Source organism: Apteryx rowi, unplaced genomic scaffold, assembly GCF_003343035.1.
Source record: "Apteryx rowi isolate R43461 unplaced genomic scaffold, aptRow1 scaffold_7, whole genome shotgun sequence".
NCBI lineage: Eukaryota > Metazoa > Chordata > Aves > Apterygiformes > Apterygidae > Apteryx > Apteryx rowi.
Genome location: NW_020450982.1, coordinates 4,193,740 through 4,208,127, shown reverse-complemented (window position 1 = coordinate 4,208,127; position 14,388 = coordinate 4,193,740). Strand labels below are relative to the sequence as shown.

The following is a 14,388-nucleotide window of genomic DNA, read 5'->3' as shown; positions in this document are numbered from 1 at the left end:
CACCCTAACTCATATAAACCAAATGATGCTGTTACTCTCCAGGGATTACTCCTGTATGTTATCAGTTCTGACAGCAGAACATTTTGCTGGTCACTTAACTTTTCTGCTCATATTGATGGTCAAAGTACTCTGTTTTGCTCAGCATTACTTTGAATTGGACTGTAAGTCTCCTGCCCTCTCTATAGATTTTTCTCATGAACTGACCCAAATTTACCTATTTTTGTCTTTTACTTTTGTATTATCAGGGATCATAATTATATGTCATTCAACAGGGGCTCAGGCCCCTGCACATAATCACACTGGTGTGGACCAGGCTATGAAAACAGATATTCTTTTAGCAAGAAACTCACTCTGCCCACCGCCCCCACTAAATTAACAAACCTGAGTAGATAAGCTCATGTAAACTGGCTGCCTGTAGTTCAGAATCGGGACAAATCTTCCCTCTAGTGGTTATACAGTACAGTAAGTGTTGCAGGTACTTTCTCACCCCATTTGAAGACTAAAAGCTTTATTTTCACCAGCTCTTCAGGCTCAGCATGGACCATAAATGTATTGACAAGTGGCTTACATATCCTACATGAATATGTATTCATTTATTGAGCTTAAAACTGGAGTAGCTGCTTATTTGCAGAGCTCCAGACAGACCCACATATCTGTGTCTACGGTACAGCTTGTATGAGCCCATCCCCATGGCCAGCCCACCAGGAGTGCCTGGGCCACGGCAGGCAATTAGCAGCACGGCACAGCATGTCCTGCGCACCTGAAAAGTCGGACAGCCAGAAGACACAGCTGGCCCATTTTTGCAGCCCTTACACCAAACATGTAGTGAGATAGAGAGGATCAGGCCTAGAGTTTAAGGGTCTTTGTCCCAATTTCAATCTCGTCTCCACTGTAGCAGCTGTCAGCACAGATTTGTGACTGTGCCATTCAAGTCCTAACTGCAGAGCAAGCACTATCATTAGTGCATATATTTCCAAAAGGACTAAGAGGTCTCACTTTTCCAGTTACAAATTAGGGAGCTTAATCACACCATGTCAAACTTGCACCCTACAGCCAGGCCACTGAATATTGAAACGACTTTGTGACCAAAATGTTCTGGTCCGATGGCTCAGCATCTCGGACTACTGGGCCACCTGCTTTAGAGTTGGAAATAGCCATCAGAAACTTCCCTGCTCACAATAGCATTTCAGTGGCACAGTTCAATCTCAGCACTTGTCAGGGAGCCACTGGACTGACTTCCTGGAGAAGACACGGGGGATAACATTTTCAGGGGCTGCATCAAACTCRGTACTCAGTAGAAGATCTGGAAATACCTCCCAGGAAGCTGTGCAATTTCCAGTTTTCTAAGCCTTCAGCTACCTTCTTACCATCGTACACAGAGGCACAGACAAAAATAACTAGCCTCTTTGCTCTTCCGCTGTTTGGGGAGACACGATACCCCATCAACAGCCAGTTCTAGCCCAGTTCCAGAGAACAGCCGATGCAGAAGCAGCCGTGGCTTTCCAGCGAAGACGTGGTATCCCCTACAAAGTGACAGCCAGACAGAGGTGACCTGGGTTGCACAGGGATGAAAACTATGGAAACAGAAAGTTTCCAGTAAGATCATCAACACAAAGTCAGTGATTTTGAGGAGTCTTTTGAAGGTGCTAGCTATATTCATTTTTAAAAATAGCTCTAAATATAGAAGAATATTAACCAAGCATTTAAATCTACTGTCTTTCAACCAAGCATGTAAAATCTACTGCAAATTCTACTGCAGCACAAATTCTTGTGTGAAAGGATTTTCCATTTAGAGAACATCCCAGGACTGGATGTTTCAAAATTACAAATACTTCAAGCCCTGCTCTTCTCTGCTTGATCCATCTCCACTCCTGATCCCATTAGACAGAAGAATGCCTCCGATTCCGCTGTCATTACATCTCTAATAACATGGTAAACAAACACCTCTTTTCTTCAGAGCCAGATGGAACCACAAACATTGTTCATTTTAAGAAGAAAGAGTGATAATCAAATATAACATTTCTGTATCTAGGGCCATGGGGTCACAAGGAGCAAAGCCATGAGAACATAGGGCAAGCAGCAGAAGCACAAGATTTTGTCTGATTCTCAGCTCAGTCATGGTAAAGTTTTCTTCCCTTGTGTTCTCTTTCCTCTCCCTGTACCTTTATTTTCCCGTATGTACAATCATGATGAATGGGGAGGTGTCCTGAGAGAGCCAGCTGGATTATGCCACCTAAGAATGGGAAGAAGTGTTGCTTTCACTACTGATGGGCTGCTACAGAGATCCACCATTGCAGCAATAGGGGAAAAAATTAAAAACTACTTCACTGTCCACATTTAAATCCCTCACAGAAACACTGCTTTAAGGGGGATGTCACCAGAAAGCTTGACCAGGACAAGTTCCTTGTGCACCAAGACCACAGTCTCACAACATTGTCTCAGCATTTACCCACGCTGCTTTTCTAACATTTTGTTATATTTTGTTTATAACTCACTTGGTTGAGAACTGACCCTCTGGCCTGCTTTTATGCAGTCTGAAGCAGCAAACTTGGAAGTAAGGGGGGTCCTCTGGCCATGCTGACACTCCAAGGTGTTACAGGAATACCAATGTTAACTAACTTACCTACCAAAAAGTCAATTCTGACAAAAACATGGGAAACCACCCCACTTCCAAGTGTCAGACCTTTGTGCCAATGGGTCTCATCCTGATACAAGGAAGGAATGTGTTATGGTGTACAATTCTGCATTTCGAGGTACATGAAAACACCTGAAGGAAAAAAGTCCTTGCTCTCCCTGTCAGTCAATTTACCATCTCCCAGGGCCAGAAAATGCAGTCCCCCATTTGCTTGGCAAAAAGGCTGCAAGTAGCTTGATCAAGTTTGGCTTTTTAGTTAGGCTCTTATTTAAAAACAGTTCTGATGCATTCAATGCAAGAAATGTTTCCTTTTCCTTACTTTGCCATTTCTGCCTTTCTTAGGCCCTTGGATTCGTTCTTATCTTGTCATTAATTACATGACAGGTTGAAAAAAATGCCTGTCAAAATTACAGATAGTGAGGGCTACAGCCTTGTGCTAGAGACATCGGTCTTCTAAGCTCAGAAAGAGGCTCACGTGTAGATCTGGAAGCCCTGAATTTGTTTCCTGTTCCAATTATTCATCCAGGGATGTTACATCTGTATTTAAAAATGAATACAGTGACTCTGACATCTTCAAAGCAGGAAGTGAATAATGAATCAAAATTGCCCTTATTTCAGCTCACTAGGGGAAAATGATAAATGGAGCATGAATACGATAAGGTGATCTGCTGTTCAGATCATGACAGTCCTATCCACATCTCTTTGGATTATTCCGCTGCTATGCAGGGTACTGTGCACACATGCACAGATACAACCCAGTCAAAACCAAAAAGAAGGCATTATCAGGGAGCAAGACCACCTCCTTGCAGAAGAGCTCCCCAAAAAGATGAGCCTCTTCTAGAAACACCTTATTATTCCCTTAATGGGGAGAGTTCACACCCAACATGTACGAGTTGCCGCTGAAGCAGACCCCACAAATAAAACCTTATTATCTACCTTTAGTGCTCAGCTGAACACTCATCACATCCAAAGAACAGGCTGAGAAAGTACGGACTGACAATAAATATTATAGCAACTGACTCCTGCAGTTGCGCTAGCAAACAGATTGCATAAGCTCACCATCACTATTCAAACCTCTATATCAAGTCATGGTTAAGGGTAGCATAAAACATGTTACAATCCCTGCCCAAAAAACTTGGGTCTTCTTCTGACAGGAGGATGAGTTGCTTAGCCTTCTTGCCTCCATTTCTTGCTTTGGCAAAGGAGGGAATGCTTACCAGCTCCATTGGGCTGACAAAATGATTAACGCTTATAAGGTAGTCTGGACGTGACTGATAATCAGTCAGTGCTAAGGACCGTTATTCCTGTTGATGTGGATGTGGGAAATATTTCAGTGTTGCTCCTGGGAAGCTCCTGGCTGCCTTTTGTTTACTTGTCTACCTGTGCCACAGTGGTACGTTGCTGCTCTGCGCACAGACTGCGTATCACTTAGCACTGCTGCAGCATGCCATAGTCCACAGACATACAGATTGCCTCTGCTAGGAATTAAAACAAGAGAAGCTCAAAGCAAGAATGCTTCGGGATCCCTTTGTGAAAGACAGATTAAAAAAAATTACTACAGTCTGTTAAGCCAGATTCTTATGAATATTGCCACGTTAAACCAGCTGTGCATATTCACACCAATGCATTTTTTCATGTAAGTTGTTGCTTAGCAATTGAGAAACTGGCTGGTGGCTCCATGAGGGTTATTATGCCATTTCATAATACCTTTATTATAGATAGTAGCTCTCCTGAAATGGGAATGAGAGCTATTTTTTGTCCCTTCAAATACCATTTGTAGGCCTGGCTGACTAGATGCTGGTCTGAGAAAAATTATTCTATAAAGCGTGCAATAATTCCTCTACACCACTCCAAAATATATAAAAATAAAACCACGTTTATAATATCCTATTCCTCAAGATAAACATCTCTAAGAGATGAAGCAACAGGATGAAATTAATATACCAATTAAATACAACATTCCGAGAGCAAATCTAAGTCATTGAGGTCTTTAGTCCTGAGAAAAACACAGGACACAGAACATACATGTGTATGAGGAACCTCACAAACAAAGCAACAAAGAGGAGTCTGTTTTAGATCACCAGTCCTATYCTCTTTCCTTGATGGAAAAGAGTTTGCATGAATTCCACCCAAATTAAAAAGCACTGGAGCATGCAATTATAATGGTGGAGGGCATTTAAAATGCATTTACTGAGAAGAAACATTGATTGTTATCTCTCTCCAGATGTCAATACACTCCTTCAAATAGCTCCCCTTTAGTCATTTTATTTCAGATTTCAAAAATAAAGCATGCAGCAGTCAGTTACGGAAAGGGAAAATAGCTCATTCTGATGAATTTGCACTGAAGTACAACACTCCATTTTGGCAATTAGTTATGTTGCTTAAATGACCCAAGTCGTCATCTTGCATCAGTGCCAGACAGGCTTGACCGCCACACTCCTGGGATGTCTCCTGATCCTTTCTGCAGTCAGACCAACTTCGTAGAACAAAAGAGATGGGAACTGCCCCAGCTAGGAAGCCCTCCAACTGTTTCTGGCTCACTTTGCTCACAGATCAGGTTCTATGACTTGTCAGAATCCTGACTAGGTCTCAATCCTCTTCCAAGTCCACTCTGCTCAAGCTCTGCTATAACTGACATGTATTTAAATTCATTAGGTCTGTGGTTGAAGATCTCCACTAATTTATATGTCTCAGAACGATCTGTCGCATAGAAAAGCTGCACCTGATTCGCCAAGCACTGTGCTTCATGGACAACCTGGAAGTTAAAACAAAGAATCTGTTACCAACGGTTCTTTGTTGTATTAAAGTTTCCCTTTGAAAAGGACTCCTCAGTGTCTGAAAGGCTGCGATCCAGTCCTGCTACTCATCAAATGACTCAATTCCCAGTTCTAGTTTTGCAAATCTCTTCACAAATGACCTCCCTCTTGTTGCTAACCTCCTTACACACCTTAGTGCTGTGTCTACAAATTAGTCTCCTGGTGAGCATACATCTGAGGTCAAAGACTGACCGTGTCTTTCATGGTCCCTACCCACTTTAAGGCACCGGAGATGCACCAAAGTCTCATCTTCCCCTTCTTATGGTTGACCTACGTTATGTTGCAAGAATTGACCGTCTACTTTGAGTTACAACAGGGCAAATGCATTATCAGTCATCTCCTCTGCACATAGTTTCAGAACTAGTATAAGTAGGTTAATTAGAGTTGGGATGCTTTAGTTACCTTGTTCCACCAGCATAATCCCTACTGCTATTAGTGCCAGCACTATACTATTACAGATATGCAAATAGCAGTAAAACTGCACACAGGGAAAAGGGCAAAGGCACAAGGAAACCTAATAGAGAATTAAAGATCTGGAGATCTCTTGATTTGACTGGCAGCCAGCAGCATTAAGTTTCAGAACATTGTTTTAGCTTGTTGGCAGGTAGCACCAACTTCTTCATTTAAATTTGCTTCCATTAACAAGAAAAAGAGCCATTTCTAAATTTTTCAGAACAATAAACCATAATACCCAGTGTAAGGAAAAAAAAGAATGCATAAGCTGCGCTCACCAAACAGTCAAAGATTGTTGATTTCTTTCTACCTTTCCCTAGATTATTAAATGGATTGGGTTAAAGAAACCTAGTAAGCCCAATCTTTGAGAAAGGGTCTTTTAAAGACTTTACTTTTATTTGTTCTTAATTCAGAACTATAGGAGGAGCTGCAGCATAAAATGAAGGAAGCCAACAAGTAGATTTCTCTTACCAAGAACTTGGAGTCCATTTCTGCTGTCATTAGTACTATTCCTTTTTCCTTCTGCAGCTCAGGATAATGGTACAAGACCAAGTGGCTAGGAGCAGTTTCACCTTGGGTCTGAAGGAGATAAAGAAACCTGCTGGTGTCCCATAGAGAAATTTAGTTTTCTTGCATATTTTAAGACTTGATTACAAAGCTTTTGAGTACTAATTGCTATGCAGATAGCCATTTTTCAGAGGCCAAAGGTCAGTTCTAATTAACAGTCCATTACTCTGAGTATTTATAATAAAGAGTGATTGGTAGAGTTAGGTCAGGCTTTTTCTTGACTGAAGACCAATTTGCATGTAAATAACTTGCAATTTCCAGAAAGGCATATGATCTCACAGCATCTACTGCTTTTCTAGGTAGTTTGTGAAAACATTTCCAAGAAGTTTGGCCCTTGCTTCTATCTTTCAGTCTGTTTGGCTTTACATCATTCTCCTTTAAAGAGCAACTTAGTACCTGTAAAGTTATTAAGTACCCATAATGGCAAATTTTGCACTGATCATTCTTTTCAAGTTAAGCTAGACAAACTGTTCATTTAGCAAATATATATTTCTGGATTGGAAACTAGTTTTGGACTTTTTATTTTAACCACTCACCTGAATGTTTATAAGTGAAGTGAAGTGCAATTCTGTTCCTGACCACTGCCCCACAAAGAATTCATAGCCTTCCTTTCTTGGCAAAGCATACAGAAACTGCAGAGAAGTAACAAAAAAATAATTCTGCCTTTCACAGAACAAAATGAACAAGAATCCCCACCTCTGCTGGCTTCCAACGTAAACTCTTTGAGAGAACCACAACAGAAAAAGGGGTATCTCTGCCCAATTAAGAGAGATATGACAGCAAGAACCAGACTTTATGACCCAGGAAACTGACYCCAGTCTGATAACCCACAGCCCCAAGCCTTGAATTAAGCTTTACTGGCAGGGCAACATAGAAAAGTTTGCACCACTGCTATGTGGATGAGCAGAGGACATTAATCTTCACAGCAGACAACAAAACAGCATCACCTTATCAGTATTATTTCATTAGTAAATCACTGATGTTGGGACTTTTTTTTTTTAATAAAAAAATAAAAAGACAAGGCAAGAGACAAGGGAAAGAACTGCAGAGAACATTCAGACTCTGACCTATCAGTTCATTTTTACAAAATTAACAGCAAAAATTGTCAAATGTAAGATGAGGAGTACTCAAAGCTTTCAAGCTTGTCCAGGTACTTCACTAACTGTTTCAGAATAGGCAGCAAGCATTTTCTCTCCAGAGATTTATAGTTTATTTTGCTCCCTACGCTAGGGACTTGCTCATGTACCACTTTCCCACACCAAGAGAAAGAACAATATGGGAGCAGAACAACAAGCAAGACACCAAACAATGCCAGTGCACTGTACAGCAACGCACTTAAAACTATAAACAATTTCCCAAGCTCCAAGTAGTTTAAGAAGCCAGATATATTTGATCTTGCTCTTGGCAAGTGAAATATACAGGATCAAATCATCAATCTGGTGAAGTTTCTCATTCAGAAGTACAAAAGCATTTGTCTTCAACGCAGCTAAGTCTAGCTACACTTTGTTTTTATAAAGCAGTGAAGCATTTCATTTCTGTCTTAACACAGTACAATTTGCACTAAGCCCATGCTTCAATGCACACATTACTGTAAAGCCACTTTATTTTCAACAGAAAACAATACTAATCCAGCGGCATGTGGTAGGAAACTGCAGAARGATATTCTTTATCTTGTTAGCTGTTCTGTTCTGCTTCTTTGCAGTTTATTTTCTTCAAAGCAACAGCATGCTTATTCACACAGGAATCTTCTAATTGCAGCCTACAAGATACCCACCAACCCACATGAGAAACAATGATCCTACATCTTGGGAATCCACGCATTTCTGAAATAATACGTTAAGCACTCTCACCATGTTATGCTTTCTTGTGCTGTCATACACATAAGTCAACCCACAGAGTATTTACTCTATATGTGTAATAAAGGGTTCAACTACACCCAATTCTCCCCTTCCTCCCCCTGTCACAACTGCTGAATTACAATGCTCCTTAATAGAACTGGCACTACTGAATTTTGCAGTCTATGCCACATAATCTTTTTTCACAGCTCAGAGTCCCTTAGAGACAGAGCTGCATTATTTACACTGCAGAGTGCTTGTCCGGATGGACTTCCATCCAAACATCTCCTATTAGTTTATCAATATTTACTAATCTCAGATTGCCAGTCTGGTGAGGAAAGCATAGTTATGCTCATCTGCAATCGGGAAATGGCGGTTAACAGACTACGAGCTTCACTCAGCCTGTTCTGTGGACAGAACCCCAACATATCAATTTCTTAGCTTTTTCCTTTTTAGATACTTCTGCCTTTCTTCACTGGCAGTAAACAAATGYGAAAAGAAACAGCAGCAACTCACATCAACCATCAAACAAGGGAAAACACTTTCTCAATGTACTCATACCAACGCTTTGCTCACGCGCAGTCTTAGAGAGATGGGAGGTGCCAGGTAAGTTCCTTTCTATGCATCCACTGTGACAGAGCTGTGATCTGGGCACAGTCCAGGGTATCTTTTCAATCTGTGCTTATTCCAGCCCCCAAGCTCTCTTGTCAGGTGCAGAGAGGGAAGCAGCCAATGGTGACACTTCAGCTATAGCTAAGCAACAGTTCCTCCAGGTTCCCCTGAAGTAGCCTTGACAAAAGCCTGTCATGGACACAGGCTCTGTGCATGGGACAGACAGGGCCTGTTGTAGAATGAAACATCATCCACGTTCAGTCAGGAAAAAAACAAAACCAAAGCATACTGGTTGCAATCAAGTTAGGTGTAACTTGATCTCCAGCTGATCACAGCAAGGATGCTTTAAGCAATAAGGAATAATATGCAGGAGCATCAATGAAATTGGTCTTCAAGGCTTGGCTCTTCACAACTCTGCATGGAAGAGCTTTAATCACAAGACATTAATTATAGAAACTGGAGGCATGTAGCTAAATCCAGTCCCTGGGAGATTCTGTTCTCTAGTTTCTGAACTCTATGCATCTTATACCTAGATCGAACCACTTGATATCTRTGAATAGTCATTGCTTTTATCTGAACACTAAGACAAATATTTGAACACCTGGCTTTTATTAATCAAGCCGACGCATGAGTCTGAATAGTGCAGGGTCAAAAGTTTATGAATTAGGCTTTAGACATGAGAAATTCATTGCAGTTATATGTACACACATTGTAAGTTTCCACCATACTTACTGATGGACATTTCTGGGCTCGCTTCCATAATAAATCAAATTTCTCTGCCTTTGAGGAAGGAGAAAGAGAAATTAGTTTTCCATAACACAAAAGTGCATGCACAGTTATCATTCAGAATCATCTCATTAACCTTTATAGGGTACAACTTGTATCTATCTAAAGGTCTCACTGTGGGAACTGTTAACAATGAGTGCATGGAAAAATATATTTAGTTCTTCGTTACCCAGATGTCACTGTTATCCCATTTTAACAATGCTGTCTCTGAGAGGCAGCAGCAAACGCCAGGAATCCAAAGTTTTTATTCCTTGGAGGGTGGGAGGCCCACATTTYAGGCTTACATCTTTTTGTAATAGCTCCACTGCATCACGTGGTGTCTATAGTTGAGCAAGATGACATATCCCTGGCCCCAAATTATGGGTTTTACATCAGAAAGTCATCTGTTCTTCACTATTACAATGCAGCCCCGATACTTATTCAAACCACATACTTACTGCTTAGGTTTATATTAAAACCACAAACATATTTGGTAACACTGATGAAAYCTGGCAATCTCATTCACGTGACCTCTGTGTTGCCCCAAATCTCTTGCCTGCTCTTCTCTTCCCAGCACTATATATTAATTCCTAGTGTAAGGTGTTCAGGGAAGAAAACAGATGCTATTCATCAACACAGAATTCCTCCATGTGTGCTTTTGAGCATTAGAGAACTATACTAGCCCATTCTTCCAGCCATAAAAAACTTCTGGCAGAAGACATATAGCTTTTTCCCTTGATGACACCATGAACTACTTCCCAACTTACTCAGGATCTGGTTTGCATTAAAATCTTAGAAGCTTCCAAAGCTTCTCTGAAAAACAGTGCAGCAAAAAACAGTGCCAACCCCACCAATGTAAGATCGACACCATCTTAACTAGAATCTAATGTTCAAACAACAATTGAATTCTGTATCACTCTGTATGTCATACTTTGCAATATTAAGAACACTGTTAACAATAAAAAATCATATTCTTAAAAAATTAGAAGCTGTCAATCTTAAAACTAACTGTGCAGATTAAGCTGACTCTGCAGGGTCCACACATCATGACAGCTTTAAATTGAACAATCCCCACCACCACACACATCCCCTGAAAAAAAAAAAGTATTAATTTAGTTCACATAATAGGAAGAATTTACTAGGCAAGCAGCAAAGCAGTACTTTGCTTTACACCAACTGGTTTGAGGCCTTTTGCTCCCTCTGTCCCCCATTGTCACCTCAACGAGCAATTCAAAATATTTTCACCACATCCACGTGGAAAGTGCTAAGATCTCCATTTTGCAATGGGAAAACTAAAACACAAAGCTGCTTGACATCAAACCCCATGATGCAGTTTTCAGAGCACATAGCATCATGTTTAGAACACAGCCTCCCACTGGCTTCAGCTGTAGCCCTAAGGGCTGAGCACAAYTGCAAATCAAATCCCAGATCAAAGTGATTTCAAGAAAACAAGGAACACACAGTTTGCGCCCAGTTATGAAAAGACAGATTTAAGAGAACAGGATCACACAGAGACTCTGAAATAAAAAAAATAAAAATAAAAATAAAAGAAAAAGAAAAAAAGCCCTTCAGCCTAACACAGATTAACAACAATTAACATTTTTTAAAGTTATCAGGAATAAGGAGAGCTTTTCACACTGACCTCTAGAGTGCATAAGTACAACGGAATTACTTACAGGAATAACAGCATAAACTGTGTCTTTYGCAGAAAAATACTGATTCCAAATCTGTAGGAAACAAAGGAAATCAGCTACAATTAAAATCCACAAATTAAAATCTAGCATCCAGAATAACATTACATGTTTTAAAAAGAATTCCATTTGTCAACTAATCTTTGACTGCGAGCATTTTAACAACTCATTTTTCATCTATTTTTAATCAAGCCTGACTGACTTTCCTGCTAATGCAATACAGTCTCACTAATGTTCCTGAGTACTTGCACCAAATGTCAGGTTTCAACCAGAAACAAGCAGTCGGCTCAGAGGTAGCTCAAGATTTATTAGCTATGAGAAGTACTCTGACATTTTTCACATCATGCTAATGACTTTTGGAGGTTTGGTTTTTTTTTAATATAAAGAACATACAGAACTTTTTCAACAGAAGACAGGCATTTGTGTAACGAGTCTGGGCTCACATAATCTTTTTCCTCACCACATGAGTTGTCGGTATCTACATAAAGCTTCCACAAAGTCCTTAATGAATGGACAAGTACAAGTAAAATCCCAGAGTCCAAGACTTTTTTAGTCGCTGCTCCTCAGCCCTATGTAACTAATGAGAATTATCAGTACGAGTTATCATATTCACTCCCTGCTATAACTGGTCTGACACCATCCTCTGCAGAGCACATAATCAATTCTATAACATTATCAGGAAAGCAGTTAGGTTTCTGCTCTACAAGTCCTGACAGAAGGCTCCTGTGTGCATGCCGATCCCCCTAAGATCCCTGCCACTGCCAGGATCTCCCCTTACCTGCCTTCAAAACTGACAGAAGCTTGCTGATGGTGATTCAACTGCTACATATTAAATGACCACACAACAAGATTTACAGTAGAGACAATGCTTGAATGATCGAGTCCAGATGTGAATTGATTATTATAAAGGAGGGACATTGCAGGTGGACTTACTTAAGTATGTACAAAACTATTTTCTACTATTGGCATGCATATGAATGTGGTTTTTATATATCCATACCCATGTTTCATTTTTCAGTCATACTGCTAAGTAAAGTTTCCATCATTACATACAGATTACTATTAAGCATAGACACAGAACAAGCTTCATTCCATTTAAATCCATCACCTGTGTTATTTCCTCTGCTGATTTTTCTTTCACCATCTCAACATGAAGAATTGAATCAAGTGTCTGCAAGACAGAGCRTAAGGAATCTGACATAACAACATGTTCTCTGGTTCATGTGAGAATACAGAATGAATGGGTGCAATTACAGGGAGCAAACCCAAAATGTGGGAGCTAAATTCAATTTACACTATACCTTAACACTCCTAATTGTCAAAGAAACCGGTAAATCATAAATAGTAGCACACTGAGGAGTGGRTTCATGCATTGAAGCAGGATACAAGAGATTCTGTCAGGACACATAATACACTTTGCTCCAGTACTGCAGATCTCTAATGGCAGCTGCAAGATGAGCGCAGCCTTTCCCCTTCAGCCATTTCAGACACAGGCTCTGAGGGCAGCTTTACACAGAAAGTTTGCCGAAATACAAAAATGTTAGTGAGAATAAAACCATCCTCCTGTCCCTCTGCTGGCTGAACTTTGGAAACACGTCTATATCCAGTAAAAGCAGCTTATCCTTTTTTTAATTTATTACTGTGTACATTCAGTACAGATTCCCTAACTGGCAGGAACTTCCAGAATTTCAGAGAGAAAGGACTGGATAAGAAAAGCCCAGAGTGCCAGAATTTTTCAGACTTGAACATGATCCCAATACTAAATAAAAACTTGCAATGAAATGCAGCATAAGAAACATTCATTCTTCCATCTCAAGAAACTCTTGGTTAAAGCACTGATAGTAGCAATCCAAGTTAGCATATATGCTTGATTTGGTAGTACATCCTTTCCTAACACTCACGTTCCTTTGCCTACCTTATCTTTCATGAATCGTCCCTTTGATGTCTTTGTGCCCAAGGCCTCCGCCTAGAAGAAAACATTTTTTAAATTTTTATAACTAGTGCTTTAACACCAAATTTTAATCRTCTTTCCAGCTATGCATAGCATACATGCTAATAAAATTTTCCAAGTATGAGCTCACCTTTGAGATGAAGATACTTGAAATGTATTTTATTAAAGTAAATAACTGATAAATAAATAAGAAGATGACTAACAATGTGAATTATGAATTACAAGGTCATTGCGCATTTTGATCCTAGTATTATTGAACAGTTTTTTTCATTTGCTACAGGATGATAAAAGCAAGATCATCTCACTCCATCTAGCCAAACTAATCTGGAACAGATTAAACTCTTAAATAAGACTCAAGCACAGCATCTCCAACCTAAAAATTAGCAAGACAGTATGCTGGAATACAAAATGATGTTTTTAGGCACCAGAGAGTAAAATGTGGCTCATTACCAGGAGAAATGCTGTGTATTTGTAGTGTGATGCAGAAACAACATAAATGACAAAACTATAGCTTCAACAYAGGTGAATTACATAGAATATCGGCCTTGCCTTTTCATCCATACATCTGATAAATTCTACTTGCTTGGAATATCCCACTGGCTGCTTTTTCACTTCATCTCTTTTCTCCATACGGGATTCAAACACATCTGGACTGGATCTGAATCAGAAAAGAGACTGTTAATAAAACTGATTAATATCATTTGGCCTTTCAAATCTTTCCTGTGGCACTGACTCACACTCTCTACTCCTTTTACATGCAGAACAGATATTGCTACAGCCACTACCAAACGAGTTTCAAGGCAGCATTTGGCTTGAGCTGTGATTATTTTTCTAATAAAGGCACAAAGCTAAAATAAGTCACATTCAGACTAACCTGTGCAAGCAGACTAAAGACACTAAGCTTCATCCCTGCTGCTGCTACAAGCCATGCGAAGAGCAGCCTCCAGACACAAATGATAGCAGGGTCACACAAAACACAAATAAAGGCGATGGCAGAGCTAACTATAACCCTCCCCCCCCCCGGCTGTCGAGCCCTGATGACCCATCCCCTCCTTCTGCCCTC

The 14,388-nt window shown here is 40.2% G+C and overlaps 2 protein-coding genes across 4 annotated transcripts in view; both read right to left on the bottom strand.

The window, feature by feature from the left end:
• The window catches only part of MOB3C (MOB kinase activator 3C), a 49,133-nt gene extending 37,739 nt beyond the window's left edge, over window positions 1–11,394 (bottom strand). For 2 of the 3 annotated variants that reach the window (XR_003256817.1, XM_026086606.1), the window contains exons 1-2: window positions 11,360–11,389; window positions 9,651–9,698 (exon numbers count right to left, since the gene is read on the bottom strand). The gene's annotated coding sequence lies outside the window, so the exon portion shown is untranslated. Of the gene's footprint in view, window positions 1–9,650; window positions 9,699–11,359 lie in introns of all 3 variants that reach the window. The other variant, XM_026086608.1, reaches the window with a different exon arrangement.
• Window positions 4,492–14,223, bottom strand: ATPAF1 (ATP synthase mitochondrial F1 complex assembly factor 1). The gene is made up of 9 exons (XM_026086605.1): window positions 14,200–14,223; window positions 13,875–13,983; window positions 13,290–13,340; window positions 12,483–12,545; window positions 11,360–11,410; window positions 9,651–9,698; window positions 7,008–7,103; window positions 6,376–6,483; window positions 4,492–5,390 (listed from the first exon to the last, which is right to left on the bottom strand). Exons 2-9 carry the CDS (start codon window positions 13,953–13,955, stop codon window positions 5,196–5,198), a joined length of 693 nt encoding a protein of 230 aa, XP_025942390.1. The 5' UTR covers window positions 13,956–13,983; window positions 14,200–14,223; the 3' UTR covers window positions 4,492–5,195.
• Window positions 14,224–14,388: the final 165 nt, after the last annotated feature.